Genomic DNA, 23,391 nt, shown 5'->3' on the forward strand with positions numbered 1-23,391 from the left:
TACTCTTAGCTTCATTTCTTAGCCTCAGCTGTTGTATCAAACAGAGGCCTGCATTGTAGCTGAAGGCTGCAGAGTGAACGAGTGCCTTAAAATCAAGTTACAAGCCGGAAGTTTGGCAAAGGGCGCACCAATCCTCAGTGCGAGTCGATAGTAGATCAGCTTGCACATTTGTTTGCGGGTGCTATCATGTTTATACATGTTTTATACTCACACAAACCTTTAGTGAATCAGGCCCTGAGCTGAAGAAAACATTGGACATAAAATGCATTGAAAACAAACGTATTGTGTCCTAGTAAAAAACACGACATATTATGACATTTAAAGATGTATAATAACAATAATTATGTTCATTATCCCGTTTTGTTTGGTGTAAGTCGAGAAATGGTGCCACACATGTTCACAACATCTGTTCTCTATTAGCAGGGAAAGAAGCCAAAGAATGCTGGAGAGAGAAAAAAAGAAAAAGAGTGCATACTTACAGAGATCCCAGATGAAGCAGGGACATCTTCTGGATTTCTCTGGAAACATTAAATGTCTGTAATTTTAACTTTTTAATATTTGGGCATCGGGATGATTCAGGGATCTACAGTAAACATTTTATGGCCTCTTTCCACAGAAAGTATGGCCCTGAGTAACTGTGGGAACAGTGCTGTGTCATTGAGGAGAAACCTGCTGGTAACAATTAGAAACATTGTTTCTGTAGCTCGCCTCCTCACAAACACAAAGGAGATCAGAAGCTCGGCACGTACTCCTGAAAGTCAAACTTATACAACACACTCACATTAGAATATTTAGTTTATGTTAGGCTTCCTACATGATGGGGACACTTCGACATTAAAGCAAACACAAAATACTCGTATAGACCATTTCAGTGTTTTCACACAGGGATGACTGTTGATGATTTGTTGTCAGAAAGTCATAGGTAGGTAGGTTCACATCAGGAAGCTCTGGAACATCTGGACGTCTTTTCCGATTATTTGTATTGTTTAGCATCAGAAGTTGTCTGACAGAGACAAGCTGATACTCATGGGGTGTGGTTTCCAGACCCATACTTACTGTCCTGTCAGTGGGCCAACGATCAAACTTACTTCAACAATAAGGTTCAGTGGACGGACATGTGTATACCTTGAGGAGAAATGTATAATAAAGAAAGATAAAAGAAAGGTAATTAAAGCCCTTGTCTCTGCTGCAACGCTCCGGTTTCAAACATGAACCCACCATTGTCATAAAGTCACACATAGTGCGTAGAAACAGCACAGATGTTGAAAAAAGAAGAACAGACGATTGACAGCTGATATACAATTGTGGAACCAATCAGCAATCAACGTCCATCACCAGGCAGCGGTAAGCATTGAACGACTTCCAGGCAAGACTTCCTTTTCTGTGTGGTGTTATCTGCATTGTAAACGCCTTCTTTTCTTGGTCCATAATATCCCGGAGTAATGCCCGTTCATCGGTTAAGTCTCAGTTAAATTCAACAATATAGATTATAAGTTACAACTCAGCTCCACTTCAGCGGTGTGAGCCTGACATTTTTTGACTCGCAATATACACTAAATTAAATTTGCTGAAATAACAACATCATGATGCAGATTTGTAAAAAGTCAAGCTTTGCCTGCTTCTTCAAGAAGAAAACAACTTTTAAGTTTGTTTGTTTGAATGGAGATCTGATCGTTCACTGGATGCGTTTCAGGGTAGTTTCACACTAGGGACCTGGGCCTGGATCCTTATTAACCCCAAAGTCCAGGTCATCTAATCAGTGTGAACACAAACCCGGGTACTGTCCCCGAGTCCGCTTGAAGAGGTGGTCTGGTCACATGGTCTGTTTCTCCTGCATGCACCACTGCTGACACGTGATTGGTCTATCATGCTGGGACTACAAATGAACTACTACTAACCAGAAACCTTTCCATGCTGAAGATCATGACTCACAGAATTAAAATGTCTATGTAGACTCTGTAGATAGAGATTATCTGATACATGACCACCTCAATGCAAACACTGGGCGAACAGGTCGTGGTCATATCAGAGGGTCAGCCTGGAAAGAAGCCAATCAATAGGTGTTCTCGGACCGCAGGAACTTTTTCATAGTTCTAGGAACTCTTGGAATCCTCCTCCTCCCCATCCCCTTTTGTATGTATTGTGCATGACATGAACTGTGAATTATTTTAGTTCCTAGAATCCTGTTTGGAAACTTTTAGCTCCTGCTTCAGAGGTACTCTCCAAGCACCAGAGAGACTTTGAGTGTGATTGGTCCATAGTATACAGTGTACATTGATTAGTAAAAAAACAAGAGCCAATCCAGTACATATTTAAATCCCCCTGTATATGTTAATCATTAACAGGGAAAAACAGTCGGTAGAAACTCTTAAAATCATTAAAAATGAAAGAAAACACAGACAAATGGGCTGACAACAAGGTCCAGGCATTGTTGTACTGTTTAATACAACGCCATTTTGACACTTTGCTCCTCGTCTTCTTACTCTCTCAAGTGCCTCAGCTAAGCTTGCATGTCTCCTTGCAAACTCAGTTCTATCCATAAACCCAATCACACAACACAAAAACCCCAGCTCCCACCACCATGGTGTCCTCCATATATTCAGTTGTGTCACATTAGTGACGTTACTCTTGCAACTGTCGGCCGGCTTGCGTCACTCTAAGAATCTTCCATCACCATGACGGTGCGAACGCAGACAGAAATCACAGTCACCATGGTGGGAAGTTCCCTTGTCGATAGTTCCTGTTTGGAACTGTTTGGTCTGAAAACATCTAATAAAGATGTTTTTCTGTTGCCTGATTGTGGAGAAGCTGTGTGAAGTCTCTGACTCATCGTCCAGCACCCTGAAGGGGGACCACTTCATTCAGAGATCAGTTCACCCTGAGAAGAAACTTTCCACTCTGAGCCGCTGAAAACCCAAATAGTTGGTGTTAAAAAGCATCCCTTCATAAAAATGAAAACACTGAAGATTAAATATCACTCTGACTGAATCTCTGCGGACAAAGTAGAGCTGAAAGCACTGCTAGCGCTCCAAATGAAAGCATTAACAGCTGCTACAGATCAGGAAGGAATCTGTTTTGTTGTCAAAGCTCAATCCTCTCCTACAGGCAAACATGTTGAAGACATTTGATTGGTTCAAGGAGAACACTGTGGTCTGAGTGAGACAGCAGAAATAACATTAGCATGGTGGAGATTCCCCTGAGGTGTGTTTTACCCAGGGTGCATCAGTCAAACTTTGGAGGCCTGATCCAGCTGTGATGCTCTTACCAGCATAATACAAACAATTAAGGATAAACAGGACCCCCCATGCACAGCCAAATGACATAGGTGCCGGCTGGTTGCAGGGACATACAAACAGAAAGAAAATACTCTGCCGTACACTGAAAATGACATTACTCAGACTTTAATGTGAGCTAAGAATTTTAGCATGTAGCTTCTCGTGTGCTTGCATCGCGGACCTGAGAAAGCTACATTCAAAAGACATTGTTCCCTCAAAATCATGCCACAGTAAAGTCATTTTCAGTTTGCAGATTTCTTTTTTATACAGTATATGTCCTAAGTAACGGTTTGGGTCGGTGTCTCTTGGTTTATGGTGTTTTGTAGAACATTGGAGACAATAAGTTAGCTAAAAGTGCGCAAACGTGTCTGGGGTTTCCACAATGCTCACTGTTTATTTGAAGCTACACATCAACCTTACAAAGCCCAGTTGTACCTCTTCTATTTTTCATACATGAGCAAAATAGTGTCCACACACAAACCCTCACATCACTGTTGAGTTGAGAGGCAAAAGGAAAATAGGAGCTCTGGTCACAGGCATCCGTCCATGGCAGAAGCACGGCTCCAACTAATCTTTAAAGCCAAACACAAATGGTCAAAATGGTAAACTGACTTGAGGTTGTATAGCGGTTTTCTCGTCTTCTGACTACTCATACACATGCATACACCACCAATAAAGCAGCAAGAGCAATTTAGGTTTAAGTGTCTTGCCCAAGGACACATCGGACATCTGGCTGCAGGAGCTGGGGATCGAACCCCCCACCTTCCAGTTGAGAGACAACAGACTCTAGCCAAAAGTGCGCAACTACACGTGTCCGGGGTTTCCACAATGCTCGTCTTTTATTACAAACTACACATCGACCTTACAAAGCCCAGTTGTACGGCTTCTAGGTCGATGTTGCACCATCTAGCCCTCCCCCTAGTAACTAAGCAACACAGTATGTCTTAAAGGTACATTCCACAATTTCAACTGTTACAGCTTACAAGCATGTTCAAGTGTGTGGCAGTCACAGCCAATCACAGAGCTCTCCTCTTAACGCTTCAGCGACTGTTTGAGCCGAGAGTTTACCTCAGAGGGAAGTTAAGGTGTGTTTAAAACAAAAAAATACAAAGTATCACGGAGTGCAATCAAAACTAAGCCAATGTCAGGACATAACATACATAATAAACTACATGTGTTTGATAATGGTGGATCCAATCTCAGTTCAAAACAAGCATTTCAAAAACGGATATGTATGGGACGAATGGGTTTGAATGAATACAAACTTTAAAAAAATGTATAAAACAGAATTGTAAAATTACCTCTCTGGTCCTGACTCACTGGATTGTGGCTCCAACAATGAACGCTCTGTGTGTGTTATCTGATTCTTTCTGTCCAAACACATAATTCATACAACCTTATCATGGAGTCAAATGAACACGCTTACTTTGAGGTTTTTTCTTAGTAACCTGACAGACAGCGGATTTCATCTGTAAGAGACACCACAAAAGCACGAACAAAAGGAACAAAGTGTGTGTTTTTATTTTGCTAGGGAACACTTATTTAAAACAATGGCAAGCTCATTCTCCCACTGACTCGTCCTTTGGTTTAAAATCTACGCACCACCACAGTTTATTTTCTTTTATCAAGAAGTCTGTCAGTAAGAATGTATTTTCTCTTCGATTTGCAAACTCTGAAGAGTAAAAATATCCAAAGAAAACCAAGACGTGAATTGGAACATTGACCTCGATGCCCCCTAAAATGAGACCGTCTCTTTAAACATTCAATGTCTTCAGATGTGTCTGTAGCCAATCAGATGATCAAGACCAATCAGAGTCAGATTGAATCAGCAATAAAATAGCAATAAGTATGAAACAGAACAGATGAAGGCTGAACAGAGCAGTTATCAGTTCTGGACCGAATGTTCTCCTGCGGGGTTTGAGCAGCGCCTGAAGTCTGAGCTGTCTCTGCAGGGACTTCAAGATGTAAGACAGAACGCCTGCAGGAACTCAGACTTTGTGTGAATAATATTTCATCAGTGTCCTCCCTTTCTTTGGGTGTGGAAATCTCCGTCTCCCTACGTTCATGTGAGGAATTTCAGTTTCCTGGAAGTTTGCTGCCTGACACACACACACACACACACACACACACACACACACACACACACACACACACACACAGCTAACCCGCCCCTCACGTCATGTTTCTGATACATTTAGCTCATGTTTCTGATACATTTAGCTCATGTTTCTGACTCACTCTTAGTAACTCTGTATGTCTCAGCTTTACCCAGATGTTATAACATACACTGTGGGCTGGGATGTTGTAACCTTCGGCTGCAGCTGCAACATCTGCATCACAGCTGGCTGTTTGTTTCTATCATTAGAGCTTTAGTGTTCAGAATCATTATGATCATTATAAAGCAAAACTAAAGCATGTACAACCGTTTTTCATGTGTTTCATTGGCTTCAGTTGTAGAGGGACCAAAGTCGTTTTAACCATAATGCTGTAGCGGGTTTGACAAGGTTTTAATTTTGGGGTGCCAGTCAGAGTCAAGCCTGACAAAAAAAAATTAAATGCAAACAAAAAATAGTCAACCTGCACAAAATATGAAATAAGTAAGCGCCACAAAACAATCAAACAAAACAGCAATGCGATTTCAATAATATATGTTTTCACAGGTATCAACCACATCTCGCATCGTAAAATGAATGTGCGCACTGTGTGTGCGTGTTTCACAGTCTGTGTTTGTAAAGCAAAGTTCACTCGCTTCCGGCAAAAAAACGCTCCGGTATACTCACAACCCACAGTTCAGTCCATTTCAATCCAATGTTCAAATACAAAACAAAAACTCCGCTCCGAAAACAAATGAGGAAACAAACTGAAAAGAAAACCAGCGTCTCTCTTCGCGGTGCAACAATCAAAACACAAAGAAACAAAAGACACACCAGGTACTCACGGTACTTTTAAAACGGTAAGTTTTTAAGTCAGTCAGTAGGTTTAAGTCAGAGTTGGGCTTTTCTTCACCGGCATCTCCTACTCCAGGGAACAGATGATCCACCAGGAACAGGGAAATAAACAAATCCAGCAGGTAATCGGGCCTGACAGCAACGAAGATTTTAACAAACGGATATAACACAAACTTTCAATCACACTCTATGCCAAGGTAACACTTCTTCTTCACTGACTTTCTTCCAACGACTGTCCGCACTGATCACCGGTGACTTGCACCTATACAAATGTCCTTCCTGGAGGACGGATTCAGACTTCGCGGCACTGTGGCTGTTTTTCATTGGAGTGTGAGATGAATGTGGGTGGATGATGGAGGAAGCAATGAATGGAGGTGTGTACAAAGAGGATTCTGACTCTGCAGGCGCTACAATGCCATAAATGACATGATCTGATCTATTATGATATGTTTGATACTTTTCTAGTTGTTCTGATGTCCTGATTATAATCAGGGTATTTTGCCCTGGTGGGTGTGGCTTTCAGGATAAAGCGTTGCGGGTTTCAAACACCTTGTGGGAAAGTTTAATCAAGAGCTTTATGCCTTAAAGCTCTTTTTCTTTCAACAATAAGATGGACTTTTAGAATAAATGCAAACATGTTAGTGCAAATGAAATCATTCTGAGTCCGACTGATACAGCTTGGGGTTAGGGGTCAGTTTACAATGACATGTACTGTATTTGCCTCAATCAGACCCAAACCGTTCAGGCGTTCTGAGTATGCTTCAAGTTCCCGTGTTCCCATATCGCCACCTACTGTAGCGGAGTCAGACATACTTCTGTCACTAAACGATTCACCCTCGTACACTGGGACTAAGACAGTAGTCCAATTAAACGGCCGAATTGAGCTTTAACCAAAGCATGTCTATGTTAACATATTGATGAAAGTGTCCCGTGTGAAAAAGTCTTAGTTTGAATCTCTACCTACAGATTCTGCTTAAAAATGTAGAATCCGTACTGAACGGTTGGATTTTAAAATGAAAAATGTTGTGGTTTGCTTTTGTTATCAGGGTTTTTCCTGCATAGAGAATTCTTAGGCGCCCCCCAAAGAGGTTTTACCCAGCACCAAAGGAAAATCACGAGCGCCAAAAGAAAAAAAAGACGACTAAAAATGCAAATCAAATCCTCTCTGAATGTATGTTAGAAATATTAATACATCAAACGACTGTTGAACAAGCAGAACATAAACTTAAATACGACGTCTCTGACTTCTAGTTGTCATCTCCCCTCTCATCCGTTTACGCATGTGGCTCGCGCTGGATAGCCAGCTGATTGACTGTTCGTTTCTTTTGACTGGTTCATGACGCTCCGCTGACACCCACAAGCGCTAAATACGGGTTGATTTTCCGTTTGGCGAGTTAATTTCACAGAGCAATCCACTTCATGGCGGTAAATATTTATCCCAACAGTCATGTTAAAACTATACTAAACCGAGTATGATGTAGGCTAGCTGCGGCTTCTTGTCCCTGTTCCTCTGCTGTCTGCAGACGGGTCATCGCGGGGGCACGGCGGGACGAGACACACCAACACACATGGCTGCAAACGCACGCACACACACCGGAACGCCAACCACCGCGCGCACCTGTTTACTTGTAGTGCAACGGAACACGGTTGATCCGCTATCCGTATGTAACGGGAACGCACGTTCAACTTTTCTCCATTCACTTCCACCGTGACTGCTTTTATCAACAATCAATAACTTAACGATCGTAACGTCAGCCAGCTGTAGTCTGTGAACTTCTCCACACAGACTGTCAAACAGTGCTGCATTATAACCAGCAAATATATTTTTTCAATTATTTCTATTATATTATTTCTCAATTTCCTGATCTGATCAAATGATCCAAATTATCTGTGACTTAAATCTGTGATTATTTGACATAATACCTTAACTCAAATAAATGTACTTAAACAAATGTGTATGTAAAACGAAAACACAATTTAAAGCAAAAGAGCAGCCATCATAGGAAGAGCGTGAAATGCACTGAGGATGTGACCTCCCCTCTCCCAATCTCATTACACCCCTCTCCCTCAAAATCCCCCTCCTCCCATGTTTCACTGTTGCAATGAAAAAAAGTTCTTTACCAGATTTAATTGTGGTTTCAGTAACTTAAGCATAATGATGATATTATTTATAAAATGGTCAGAAATAACAGGAAATGCACAGATTTGTCAAATAAGGTAATATAGACTCGTAGACTATACTGTAATACACGGGTCGAACGTTTACTACAGCGCGTATAGTCACCCCCCCAAAGGCCCATTCTGAGCCAGGAAAAACCCTGGTTATGAGTTTGTAGTCCAAGTAGTTTTGACCAATCACGTACAGTATCAGCTTTGATGTATACAGGAAAAAACTAAAAGTCTTTAGTAATTAAATCCTGACTCCCATCAGAGGTGATCTGACCATGATGTATTTCTCTCAATAAACTCATATCTGTTATGAGCAGCTAACAGTTGGATCAGGATCAAACATTTACACTTGAGCCACAAATCTCCTCGACACCGTGTCAAAACCAGCTGTGAGACTTGTGTTCTTTGAGGGAGAGGCAGGTGGTCCAAAAAGCTAAAGAATTAATGTCCCAACGTGACCCCGGGTTAGGGTTTAAAGTAATGCCCTCAGGCCGCCGCTTCATAGCGCCCCTCAGGGAAACAAACCGCTATTCCAAATCTTTAATTTCCTCTTCCATCAGGCTGTTAAACCTCGATACAAACCTTAACATGTCCCTTGTTCTTGTGTTCAACCACATAGTAGTGTATTCCTGTGACTCCTGCATCAGTGACTTGTACGTCCATTCCTTGAAAGTAGTCTTACAATGTGATGTGTGCTCATCTTTGTGAAGTACTGATTGGTTTGTTGTCTCCGACATACTCCATCTGTTGTTTGTTTGTAAATGTATGCATGGTCTTGGTGGACTGTGGAACCGAATTGTCGTCTGGGATAAATAAAAGTCTCAGTCTAAAAAATACAATTAGTGTTTCCTGACTTCCTTGAATGCATCACAAATGATCGATCCGACCTCCATTCCTTCTCTCTTTGAGGACAGACCTGACAGAGCTTGTCTTTTAACTTCTTACAGATCTGCATCTTACTATTCTTATTACATCAAACTAACAATTTGTTTATTGCAAGTAAATCATAAGAATTGAATATTTGGATCTGTTTCTGAAGGAATACCGTGTATTAAAGTATGATGGACGATGATTGCAGATTTGTTCCAAGATTATATATATTAGCTAACTGTGGATCATTTGTGGGTTTTTTTTGCACCATCTGTCCTGTTTATACTTTCTATACAGCACCCACAGATCCTATAGGGGACCACTGCAGAATGTTTCCTTAAATTCTACTTTTTATAAGTTTGTGTTTGAACAAAATAAACACATTTGGTAATGTTTTATTGTACCAAACATTTCTCCCAACTTCTAAATGAAATACTCTCATTTATGTATATTTCACTGTCACAAAATGACAAATGTTTAAGAAAAACTGAAAGATGAAACATTCATCAGACCACAAATAATGCAACAAAAATGAGTTCCTATTTATTTGAAAACCACAGGATACTAACATTTAACTTAGGAAGAGTTCAGAAATCAGTATTTGCTGAAGTAAAGGTCATTTTGGGGGTCTTTTTGCCTTTATTAGAAAGGACGGCCCAAGAGAGACAACTAATTTTCAGGTTCATACCGCTGAAGTTCTCCAGAGCGGAGCCTCTGTGTGACTAACTATTTACAGGTAAACGGAGACTCACAGGAAACAGATGAATGAATGCTCCTCCAGAGGATGTGACTCTTATATAAGTACCAAAAATTCACATAAGTTAATTTGATTTTGAATACAACAATGGGCCCTTATAAAGAGAACAGGTGCTATTAACTGGATGAAGCCCCTCCCCCCTCCTTGCTTGACCAATGATTACAAAAAAATCAAACATTATGTACACAATGGAACAAATGACGGCCCAGCTACAACTGAGACTGCCTGTTTTCAGAAGGAGAATGATAGCAGTTACTGACACCTCACTTAGGACTGTTCACTTTGATCTTTTGTTGTACTTGTCTGGTAGATAGGTATGTTTATGTCTCTTTCTGTGCGTTTGTATGCTTATGCAGATGAAGGCTACATATATGTATAATTACTTCTTTATAGGTATATTTTTATATGTGTATGTCATATGAAGCCCAACCTCATTGTCATTCTTAATGTCACTGTGGGGATATCTTTCAGTTATCCAAAAAGCTTGTCAGAAGCCAAGTTGTTGAAGTAAAAAGTCTGACATGAGAAATGTTCTTGACATTTAGTGTTGTTGTTGGAACTTAACTAGACGTAGTCAAAGTTTATAAAAGGTAAACACACAGTGAGCTGCACAAAATGTAATGTTTGTTAGATTTTAATAAGTCAATAACTTCCTGTTTTTGTCTTGAAACAGATTTTTATTTATTGAATGTCATAGTATTATTAAAATGTAATGAGCGAGACTGTGATATAATATTTCATTTTGTCAAATTTACAATAAATAGGACCTTCTCTCACATCCTAAACGCTGACATGCCAACCACTTGAACTGCACTAGTAAAGCTTTTATTGATCAGAAGATTAGAAAGTTAAGAAGAGTAGAAAGTGTACTTATCTGTCAAGAATAACAACATAGCTAAAGAAATACATTTGTTCTAAACTGAGAGAACTTTTTGGTCTGTTTTCTCCTCATTCTCTCTTCCTCCATGGAGCTCAAAATGTTGTCCACATTCACACGGTCTATATGTTGGTGTCCGCGTTGGCAACTCTGCACCAGTTCACAGCGGTACAGCTGCCAATGGACTCTTTTCTAAAGTAAACATACAGAATTAAGTCTGCAAGAGGACTCAGCTTAAAAAACATGAAAGATAAGACTAACAGAGTGTCGTCAAATATGTTCATATACGTGAGAATAACTAAAAGTATGCAGGGCAGGAACAGCAGTGTGTAAATGAGCAGCACCAGGACCAAAATTCCAACAATTCGACATTTTTCTTCAGAGGGGACGGAGACGGAAGCAGAGAGGGCTCTGAGGGTCCCAACCAGGAAGAATATGAACAGTGGGAAGGGAATGATGAGGAAAATGATGAGGACGCTACCTATCACTTCAAAAGGAACCCAGAGAAACACAGTGAAGAGAAACAGAGGGAGGAAAATGACATGAGGTATGAGCCAGGCCACGACACTGACCACCACAGAGATCTTGATGGTTCGTTTGAAGCGGTACCACAGTGGGTGGGCGATGACCAAATATCTGCAATAAAAGATGGACACGTTGTCTTTGAGGAGGTGCAGAATAAGTCAAAAATGACGTATAGCTACAGGACGTATAGTTACCTTTCCAGTGAGACACACACCATGAAGCAAACACTGGTCAGTAGGCCACTATAGTAAATATAAACTAAGATGACATGAGTCTGATGGTGTTTTATCTCCTCAATGAGCAGGCAGCAGAGCTGAATGAGGTCAGAACTGAGAAGGTTGATGACGTAGATTGGAGCCACATGATCCTTTCGTACCTGCAGAAAAACATATGAAGAAGACAATCAGTTGTTAACATGTTCTCATCCTTCTCCCAAAAACAAAACCTTCTTCTGCCCAGCTGTTGCAGTACAAAGACATATATGTATTTTTCATCCATATTGCATCATAATTGACACACTGGTATATCTGCAGACATGCAGCTGTACTTTTTTATAATCTCTTTTCTGGTGACAACATTGAATTATGATAAAAGTTCAAAATCCGGGGGCGCACGTAGTAAAGTGGTTAGTGTGTGCGTCCAATGAACAGAGGCTGTTGTCCACCAGGCGGGCAGCACGGGTTTGAATCCGACCTGCTTCCCATCATGTGGTTCCCCACTCTCTCTCTGACTGTCCTATCTCTAAAAAATAAATGCATGAAAATCCCAAACATAATCTTTAAATGACATACAACACTAATGGGATCTTCATGTGCTATAACAAAGATTGTGATGAAGGTTGGCCTACTGTTTTACTATAAGGCCAGTTCACTTTAGCATGTAAGCACACAAAAAATCTGCTTCATTCTTGTAGTAGCATTACATACAAAGAACAGCTGGAGTTTATAATAACAGCATTAGTTTCACTGGTTTTCAGTCATAAACCAAATTGGACAATTTGACCTGATGATGAGGCCAAATTTTAAAAAAATGGGATCACAAAAGTTATTAGATTCAGTCTCTGCACAGCATAGATGAATGTTTGTATTGTATTTTATGGCCGCTGCACACAGTAGCTAATGAGTAATTCCACAGAACCAAGTTGATCAATTGGAATCGTTTAAGGAAAAGGAACACAAATATTTATACAATGTTTCCATTTCCTTGATATTTTTTATTACAAATACAGACTTAAGCAGATCCACTGCCCTGTGTTTCACTGAAACCTGGCTCAGTGAACACCTCCCGGACCTTCAGCTCTTATTATCCTCCTCATGTGACATCAATATATGCACACTGCTTTAACACAGTAAGAACTGTCTACCTCTCAAAAATGGATTGTTGATGTGATTCTGATCTTGAGACTGTTCCACAAACACATGGCACAGACAGTAAATGAATAAAGTCATGTAATGTACATACCAGAAAGCAAAGAGCGTAGATGGCCATGAGCGTCAGAGGAAGGCCGATACTAATGACGATGCATGTTACCACGTGCATTATGAAATATAATTTTCTGTAATACTCATCGTCGATGTATTCATAGCTGCCATTCCAGTGGGTGACGTTAATGTAGTTTTCAGTGATTCTTCAGATTGAAACCTAGAGTTAAAGAGATCAAGACATAGGGAGTTTTTAAGACATGTGTTGCACGGTGACATAAATGAAGCAATGACCAACACTAATAAAAAAATTAAACAGGGAGTCATTTACCATGTGTTTTTTCTGCAAGTGTAAAAGCTGGTGATTGTTATATAGTTTAGTCAAACCTTTTGTTATATTAATTTCTATGTTTTAAATGATCCCTTTTGATTTGGATACAGGCAGTGTGACAGCTAAGAGGATGATTCATGATTCATGATTCAATGGTCAGGACTGCTGAATACGTTTAACACGGGGCTTTCATCATGGAGACTTTACTCGAGTCAAGATCATTTTCACAGATATGAATCGAACCTTAGGAAAGCACCAGATCTTTGATTTCCTCAAGTCAAATACAAGTTCAATAACACTGAGTCAAAATCTGAAAATGTAGTTTTTTTGTTTAATATTTCAGATTTTCTCAGTTGATGAAATGTTTATATTTTGAATTTCAGCCAAACACAGTGTTACCTTCAGTTAAGCAACAAGATCATTGAACTCCAACTCGCAGGGAGAGTGTCCAAGATAACCACAAAACTCTTCTTCACACCTCAGCTGTTGTCATTTCCTGGACAATTAAAACATTTCTAGAAATACATCTCAGTGGGTTATGTTGGTTTGGGGGAATGGAAACAATGTGTGATTATATTAAGAGAAACAAATATGAATCATTTGAATTTGTTAATATACGACGGAGGATTAGTGCCACATTTAAAAAAAAAAAAAAAATCTAAATTTCCGAGATTAAAGTCATACATTTACAAGTTCAAGACCAGCCTGCGTGAAACTGATGAAAGGAGAACCCTTAAAAGAATAAAGTCATTATTTTAGTCTATCTCTCTTGTTTTCTTCTTGTTATACATTAGTAAAGGTTTCACTAATAAGGAAATAGGCTACTTCCTTGTGTAGTCGGTAAAAAACAGTTCAAGAGAAGTTTTCACTTCAACTTGTAAGAACTTGTTTATCTGTAAAATGATAAACAGGACACAAACTGTCTCTGCACATGAGACACTTTAACAAGGCAGACAGATAACAGACACAAATAGTTGTGTTGGGGCTTTACTTATGCAGATATGAAACTACACATGCTTTTGGCACATCATCACATTGTCATAAAATATCAGGACCCTGAAAAGATTCTGCAAGAAACTGAAGAAAGAAGCACACTGACTGGGAGGATGTTGTGTCTAAAGATGAAAAGACTTTCAGAGTTCTACTTTGATAATTTTCGCACAGGCTGGTCTCGAACCCGTTAATTTACGACTTTAATCTCGTAAATTTACGAGTTTGATCTAGAAATTTGAGATTTAAAAAAAAAAAAAAAAGATTTTTTACGTGGCCCTAATCCTCCGTCATAGCTAAGAATATATTAGCTCAGAATCTATTTACAAATAACTTTTAAGAGATTTAATTCATTTTTTTTCTTGTCTTGTTTTTACTCAAACACATACTTGTGATTTTTAAGAAATAACAGAGTAACCACCCCCACCAAACAAATAAAAATATATCATCAGGTTCATATTTATTCTCAGGACTGTTTGCACGTCCTTTTCAATTGTATTTGTAATAAGACCACAACACTGACATTTTAAAGTTACCAGATCTCACCTGAATGAAGTCCCAGCACCAATGTCTGATGTTTCTCTGCAGCCGAACTGTCTAAAGTGATTCAGATAAGTGATGGCACACACTTGGTCACTGATAATAGAACACACCTCTTCTAAGGAAGTGAGAAGAAAAAAAAGAGTCAGGCATGATTATGTGTATAGTGAGGGAGGAAGAAACTGCAACACAAGCAGAAGATGTTTGAAATAAGAAAAGTCGATACCTTCTCTACATTTGAGAACTAGCAGAAGTAGCTGTGTTAGAATTCTTTTTTTTTTTTCTGTAAGTGTCATGTGTGGAGCCCGTAGTAATGTCAAGCATGTTTATGGACACTGGCAGCCCCCATTCTCATGTTTATTTTTGATACTTGTATATTAACTTGTGCAATCATTATGCTATTGTTACATGGCCGGCAGCCTGAGACCTCACTCCCTTTTTGATTTGTTCCCCTGTAGGTAATCACCCAATGATTACCTGCTTCACCCAGCCACTGGATGATCAGCAGCTGAGAGGCTCCATATAAGAACACACCAGCTCTGCAGTGGGAGTGTCAGTCTTGCTGTGGATCATTGTGTTGAAAGATTTGTGGTGAGGTTGGACTAGGTAAATTGGGGTTCCCCTACATTTGATACACATACGTAGTTGACTTTGTTAGAAACACTAGGTAAGTCTGGTTTGTGCCACCTATGTAGTTTTCTCTTGTGTTCGGATTTCTTTTCATGAGATTAGAGACTAGTTAGGTCCGGTTTGGTTTTGTTGAGTTTATTTATTTGGCACAACCACTTTGTCCAATCCTCACCCCCACCTTGTTCATTAAATTCAGTTTTGTGTTTTTGTAAAATAAACCTTTTATTGATTGCAACGATTCGTTGGCTTTGTCAGTTTCTTTGGTCGTCTGTTATTTCTCTGCTGGTACCAGGGACGTAAAAGCTATAGACATTCTTGTACAACGCACCTGTAGTATTTGAGTAGGTCTTTATGTGGTTTAAGTTGAGTAAGCCTCACACAGGTACTTTTAGGGCAGCACAGGGGTCTTTGATGCCATGCGTAATTCTGCTGACCCAGATGACCGGTAATATGCAGCCACGCTGAATTGATGTGCTTGTGTTTCTCCGGACCGTCAGGCGGACGGCCTGGAGGCTGACCAAACACGGGGAACAGTACTTTTGGGTAGCCGGGAGGCCGACCAGACGTCGACATGGGACCAGACCGGGCCTTCCAAGGAAACACAGGAGTAGGCGGAGTCAGCAGGACCTTCGCTGAGGGTGCAGGAGTCAGGAGCAAGATCTCCCTTCGAGGGCGCTGGATTCTGCAGGGCCTCAGACGAAGGTGCAGGAGTTGACAGGACCTCAGACGAAGGTGTTGTAATAATTGCCTGTTATTAGAGCACCCTAGATCAGTGGGCGTGGCCTACAGTGCTGTGCATTCTGGGAGTTGGTGTCTTTCATCCACATGAGCCAAAAAGACTGCTTTATCCTAGCAGTGCTCCTGGCCAAACAAAAAATGTTTTGAAAATAACATTTTTGAAAAACAGTCCATTTTATTTAAATCCTCTGCTGGGTCCATTTTGTGTGGTCAGTTCATTCTGTCATGAACGGGAAAAAACTATGAGGAGGACCCAGATGCAGATTTAACAAAAATATTAATTTAAACAAAAAGGAAAAAGCCAACAGAAACTCACTTTCAAAATGTTCAACAAAGAATCCACAAAGATCCAAAACAGGAAGCCACGAGGAATCACCAGTAAGACGGACATGCAGTCACTAACACGGGGAAACTCTGACATAGGCCGACAAAACTACATAGAACTGACAACAAGAGGGAAGGAACAGAGACTAAAAAGACAGGGGTAATCAAACACAGGTGAGACCAACAAGACACAGGTGAGGACAATCAGGGCAATCAAGGCTGGAGGGAAACACACAGAGGCAGGGAGAAAACTCAAGACAAGAAACTATGAGGACAATACAAGATAAATCATGAAACACAGAACTCAAAACATACATCAGGGAGATACAATAATAATTCACAATACACACGAGAACACAGAAACTTTACAACATAAAAACAGGAAAGACTAAACTAGGAAACATTACAAAAACACACAAGTGACCAAATCATGACAGTTATGTCTGATTTTTGAAAGTTAACTGATAGTCTTTTAAGCGCTGCACCTGACAGTAGTAAAACCACATGTAGCCTTCTTTAATATTAACTGTCTGTGTGCAGAACATTTTACAGAGTGAGAATAACAAGCAGTGCATCATATTTAAGTTAGCAGGAGTGTGATACACGTGCGTAATTCAGCCGACCCAGATCTCCGGTAATATTAATTGATGTGTTTGTGTTTCGGTATTTCAGAGAACAAAGTAAAATTATTATTATAAAAACCCATGCACGCTTGGAAGTTCCTGTTTGTACAAGTGTGCAACACTTGCAGTCAAAAGGGGCCCAGTCTCAAACAAGCTAATCTCAAACAATGACAAACCAAATATTAATACTACTTTGCGCCTGGGCTATATCTAAACTTAATCAAACACAACTTATCCTCTACCACAACTGGAAATCATTTAACACAAAGCTTACAGAAGCTACAGACCTATTACAGATCAGTGGGTGGGACCTCACTTCCAGAATCGAAACCCAAAGTCTGCCATCTTGCTAGGAAGCTATGCTAACAGGCTCTATGGAGAAAGTTGAGAAAAACGAAAGTATGATAAAAGTATGTTTCAACTTCAAACTGATATGGATGAACAGGATTTTGATCTCTACGAGCCGCAACATAGCGACGAGGCGGCTGCTGCCGCCTGCGACGGTGAGGACGAGGAGCCCGGGCCAGCTCGAGCTGGGGCGGACTGGTAGTGTCGGTGCTCTCACTGTTTGCTTATGGACACAGACATAGAGTCTGTTTTCTGCCAGGAATTTCTAAGATGTCAATTCCTTCTGGAAGAAATCTCGGAATCAGTTGAGGAAACGGCCTTATGTGATGTAGTAAACGTCTGTAAATAGAGCACCTTAGTGGGAGTGGCCTGTGGTGCTATGCATTCTGGGAGTTGTTGTCTTTCATCCACGTCCAAGGATTTTAAGTTGCTGCCGTCAGGCCTCAGATTCAGTCTGCCAGCATGCAGGACAAAGAGGATGATAAACTCATTTGTTCCTGCCGCCATCACCTTTTTAAACTACTAACAGTGTTGCCTCTGTTTCCATCTGTCTCTTAACTACTCTATTTATTTATTGTCCATTTTATGTTGTGTGCTGATTGCGGGCTGTATGTATGTATGTGTTTGACTGCTGACTGCAAAACAAATTGCCCTCTCGCAGGGATAATAAAGACAACCTAGAGCCAAAAAGACACTTTCTGCCTTTTCTCGGTCAAGAAGGCACCAACTTCAAAATGTATTTCACATTTCTACTACATATATGACCCAATGTCAATACAGATTCATGTTTCAACGGGTGAAGTATCCCTTTAAGAATGCAATGTCTTAGCTATAACCTGTTATCTTTATCATTTTTTTGTATTTTTATTGCCACTTTTTCAAAATAACAGGCAATTAACAGTTACAAATGAGAACAGTCATAAGTGAGGTGTCAGTAACTGCTATCATTCTCCTTTTTAAAACAGGCAGTCTCACTTGTAGCTGGGCCGTCATTTGTTCCATTGTGTACATAATGTTTGATTTTTTCTAACCATTGGTCAAGCACAAAGGGGGGGGGGGGGGTCATCCAGTTAATAGCACCTGTTCTCTTTATAAGGGCCACATGCTGTATTCAAAATCAAATTAACTTATGTCCTCCATTATAAATTAGATTGAAAGGTTACGGGTGAATTTTTGGTACTTTAATAATTAATAATAATGAACTTTAATTAATGAATAATACATTTCTGTTTGATCTTTTGTTGTACTTGTCTGGTAGATAGGTATGTTTATGTCTCTTTCTGTGCGTTTGTATGCTTATGCAGATGAAGGCTACATATATGTATTGTAGTGGCTTGATCTTGCTTTTCAAAAGTTTGAGCCACTGAAGGGCTGATAGCCTACCGTACTTAATTGACGCGTTGTTTCCGTGTTTCGTGGCAATAATTCAATTAACTCCGTGCTGTCACACTCAAACGGGTTTATCTGAATCGTTCGTTTACAATACATATTCTGGTTGTCTACATACACTTATTCCACTATAACTGGAATGTAAAACAAAGCCAGGATAAATGTTCCATTCACGATACATTTTAACAGCGGTCAAAAACTGTGTGCCTCTCACGGTGGGCTGCTCACCTGTCCGTGATTAACTCTTCTTCTACTTGTAACCTTCCCAACACCAAAGTGAATGTGCCCCCTACTGTGACCACAAGGAACTACCACAGAGCACACATACATACTGAACACACAAATGGCTCTAACATGTATAATTACTTCTTTATAGGTATATACATGTTTATATGAGTATGTCATATGAAGCCCAACCTCATTGTCATTCTTAATGTCACTGTGGGGATATCTTTCAGTTATCCAAAAAGTCAGAAGCCAAGTTGTTGAAGTAAAAATTCTGACATGATGAGAAATGTTCTTGACATTTAGTGTTGTTGTTGGAACTTAACTAGACGTAGTCAAAGTTTATAAAAGGTGTAAAAACGTTAATGTAGTTTTCAGTGATTCTTCAGATTGAAACCTAGAGTTAAAGAGATCAAGACATAGGGAGTTTTTAAGACATGTGTTGCACGGTGACATAAATGAAGCAATGATCAACACTAATAAAAAAATTAAACAGGGAGTCATTTACCATGTGTTTTTTCTGCAAGTGTAAAAGCTGGTGATTGTTATATAGTTTAGTCAAACCTTTTGTTATATTAATTTCTATGTTTTAAATGATCCCTTTTGATTTGGATACAGGCAGTGTGACAGCTAAGAGGATGATTCATGATTCATGATTCAATGGTCAGGACTGCTGAATACGTTTAACACGGGGCTTTCATCATGGAGACTTTACTCGGTTCAAGATCATTTTCACAGATATGAATCGAACCTTAGGAAAGCACCAGATCTTTGATTTCCTCAAGTCAAATACAAGTTTAATAACACTGAGTCAAAGTCAAAAAATGTATTTTTTTTGTTTATTATTTCAGATTTTCTCAGTTGATGAAATATTTTAATGTTTATATTTTGAATTTCAGCCAAACACAGTGTTACCTTCAGTTAAGCAACAACCATAGCCAATTAAACATAGCGACTCTCAACAGTGTTTTTTCAGACATTTCAAATATCACAATCTGCTAATTAAAGTAAATAAATGGGTCTTGAATAATCCTCCACTGCCCTGATTCTGCATCTGATTCATCGATGTCATTAGCTCATTTAACTCTAACTCGCGGGGAGAGTTTCAAAGATAACCACAAAACTCTTCTTCACACCTCAGCTGTTGTCATTTCCTGGAAAATTTAAACATTTCTAGAAATACATCTCAGTGGGTTGTGTTGGTTTGGGGGAAAGGAAACAATGTGTGATTATATTAAGAGAGAAAAATATAACCTCACCCTCTCTTAAACCCACCTTGTGCAGGTATTCTGTTGTGGTGTTCATGTTGAAGTGAATTAGTCCTTAATCTTAGAGATCATTCAGAAACATGTTCTATATGGCTATAGTCTCCTCTTGGAGACTCTTCATTTTTAGTTGAAAATGTTGTTTTCAAAAGATGTAAGGGGCACGTCTGTGAGAAACACAGTGAAATTGTTAAAGCTCCTTTTTGCTATTCCTTTAAAAGAATGTTAAAATTCTTACATTTTCTAAATAAAGGATGTTGAGCATGAAGTAAAAAGTCACTATCTTTTTTAAATTTGTGGAAAGTGTGGAAAACAGATGGTTGTCATGATGATCGTATTCGATTTGTTAATGTTTCCCTGAAGTTTAATAGCTCTGTGATTGATTTAAATTTACAAGGGTCACAAAATGCATTAACAAATGGTTAATTATGGTTAAGCAAGGTTTATTCAGCTTTATTATGCATTTATAAAGTGTTACTTAAGGGATATACGTTTGCCACTTTACAATAAGGGTCACAATTAATAACTTAAGTAAGGCTTATTCAGAGCATTAATAAATGGTCTATTATGGTTAAGTAAGGCTTATTCAGAACATTAATAAATAAAAAATATGGTTAAGTAAGGCTTATTCAGAGCATTAATAAATAAAAAATATGGTTAAGTAAGGCTTATTCAGAGCATTAATAAATGTTTTTTATGGTTAAGTAAGGCTTATTCAGAGCATTAATAAATGGTTAATCATGGTTTAGTAATGCTTATTCAGAGTATTAATAAATGGTTAATCATGGTTTAGTAATGCTTATATAACATCAACAATAATGATAGGTTAGGCTGTAAGTTAAGAACATCTACATGAAGATAAAGGAACAATCTAGCGTCTACATGAAGACCATGGTGTGGTCCACTGATCTCAACCTTTACCAAAAATAAGTCACCAGTTGGAGAATGGACAAGTAAGTGAACAGTCATTAACCTTTAATAAACATTAATAAAAACAATTTTGTCTTGATGACATGACTTAGCTGTGAACCTCAAGACATGCATCTAAAGGAACATCTTTATCAACCATTTAGTAATATTAGTTAATAGGCTTAATTAACATGTAAACCATTAATTAATGTTAACAAGAGACATCTGTTAAGGGTTTCTTAAGGTTCATTATTGTATGAATTTACTGTTAATTAAGGCTTATTACTACATTAACTAATGTTAATAGCACATATCTGGAGGGGTTCATTTAGTTTTGCTTTTTCCTGAGAACATGTTCATCAACAGAGGCATATGAAGTCTTCAGAAGATAGTCGTTGGTTCTGAGGTTGCTTTAGCCCAAACCGACAAATTGTCTCTGTTTCCCCAAAAAAAGTTTTTATACAGTTGAGCTGGAACATCTTATTTCCATCTACAGCACTTCAAGTAACTCCATTAGTAAGATTTAAGAAGCTATTTTCATTATTTAGTGCCTGACATCAGTTACACAAACTTTCTCAGGCTAAAAGTTTCACCCACAGATTATTTTGTTTCTCTGTGTTTATGTGGTCGAGTAGAACGTTGTCCTGCCCACAAAAAAACCGGCTACACACACTGAATTTCTTTACCAGAAATGAGACTCGCATGACAAACAAAAACACAAAACATTCTTCAAATCATCTCCTCGGCTCTGTCCTGTTTAACGTGTTACACTTTAAGTTTAGCTTTTAAGCCAAATGGCTTTATTACACACACCCACATGCACACATACACACGCACACACAAACAAAGGAGAGAGGGATAAATAATAAAAAAAGAGTGCATGACTGAATCACATAAACAGTCCTTATTCAAGCCTGAGCATCTCAAACCTACAATCTCACAGAGTTTCATCAAAGTGAATGAAAGTTGTCTTTGTATTGAAACGATGCTCCAAAGTTTACATATTTCAGATATTTTCCTGAGAGCAGCTGTTTTTATCTCCTGTTTTAAAAAGCCTGTTTGTGGAAAAGTGTGATGGTGGAGACACACAGGTTCAGGAACCAGACTTCAGCATGGATGACCTCTTTTAAACCCACCCCATTGATTTTCTCACGCTGGGTTAGGGGCTGCCTTCAAGTGCTCTGGTCAGAAATATCGTATGTTCCAGTTGTGCAGTTTTAATGACGACAGAGCTCTGGTTGGGAAAAAAAGCAACAAACATTGACGCTAGAAGTTAAACTTTCAAGGCGGATATTTGATTACCAATTGATTGACTGACGAGGAACGCTGCAGGGGAGAGAGGCCCCCTGTGAGGTTTCACCAGGGGCCCCAACACACTCCAGAATCACTAATGGGGTCGGTATGAAAGCTCAGTGTATATTTAAATCTTTTTTGTTTTTGTTGTTTATGTGTTTAATCCCTTAAATTAACTATAAACTCCTATGTGTGTTTTTTGTCTTTTTTAAGGGAGAAGTATTTACTGCACACCAAACTTAAACTTCAGCTTCATTTGAGAGTTTGTGTTAAGTGCTGAGATTTACAAATGAAATCCTGATGTACTTTCCACATTCGTCCCACTTTGTAATGTTTGTCCCTTTGAATTGGTCCAGAACGAGGACAGTGAAGTGGCCTTCCTCACGTTATTCTTCATATTACACCAGAGGAACAAAAGAAAACACTGAGGGGCTGCTCTCTGGGGCGCTCCTCTGTGAGGGCGGTCGGGATGTTATGAAAATCTGAGCTCATCTAAACATTTCTTCACTCCAACTTCAACAGCACACATCTGCTCCCCCACACAGGAACAACATGATGTGTTTTTATTGTGTGTGTGGAAAATGTGTGTGAGCAGAGCAGGCAGGGCGGGAATGTGTCGGTGCAGGCGGACGGATTATGTTACACTTCATCCGTTATCATGAAGTGCAGATCTCACGGACATGATGTGCTGGTATGTACTTAGCAGGGCAGTTCTCTTAATGTTTAACTTTGGAGACCCTGCTCTTTAAACCTCTGAGAAATAAACTTTAGAGCAATAATCATTTTTCACACAGATTTAGTGAAATGTAAATGAACAGCTCTGGTTTAAGTAGGATCGTAGGAACCACTTCATTAAATGTATTCTTTGGATTATGGGTTAAAAAAGGCAGATCTGATCAATAGTCCTTCACACCATACAGTAGAATAGACCTTTAGGACAGGGT

At 39.3% G+C, this 23,391-nt stretch overlaps 1 protein-coding gene across 1 annotated transcript; it reads right to left on the bottom strand.

Moving 5' to 3' along the window:
- Positions 1-10,609: 10,609 nt before the first annotated feature.
- On the bottom strand, positions 10,610-14,774 carry LOC132978675 (G-protein coupled receptor 4-like). Its single transcript, XM_061043939.1, has 4 exons — positions 14,710-14,774; positions 12,883-13,062; positions 11,616-11,797; positions 10,610-11,532 (listed from the first exon to the last, which is right to left on the bottom strand). Exons 2-4 carry the CDS (start codon positions 12,958-12,960, stop codon positions 11,019-11,021), a joined length of 774 nt encoding a protein of 257 aa, XP_060899922.1. The 5' UTR covers positions 12,961-13,062; positions 14,710-14,774; the 3' UTR covers positions 10,610-11,018.
- Between the last annotated feature and the right edge of the window lie 8,617 nt (positions 14,775-23,391).

Source organism: Labrus mixtus, chromosome 8 (genome assembly GCF_963584025.1).
Source record: "Labrus mixtus chromosome 8, fLabMix1.1, whole genome shotgun sequence".
NCBI lineage: Eukaryota > Metazoa > Chordata > Actinopteri > Labriformes > Labridae > Labrus > Labrus mixtus.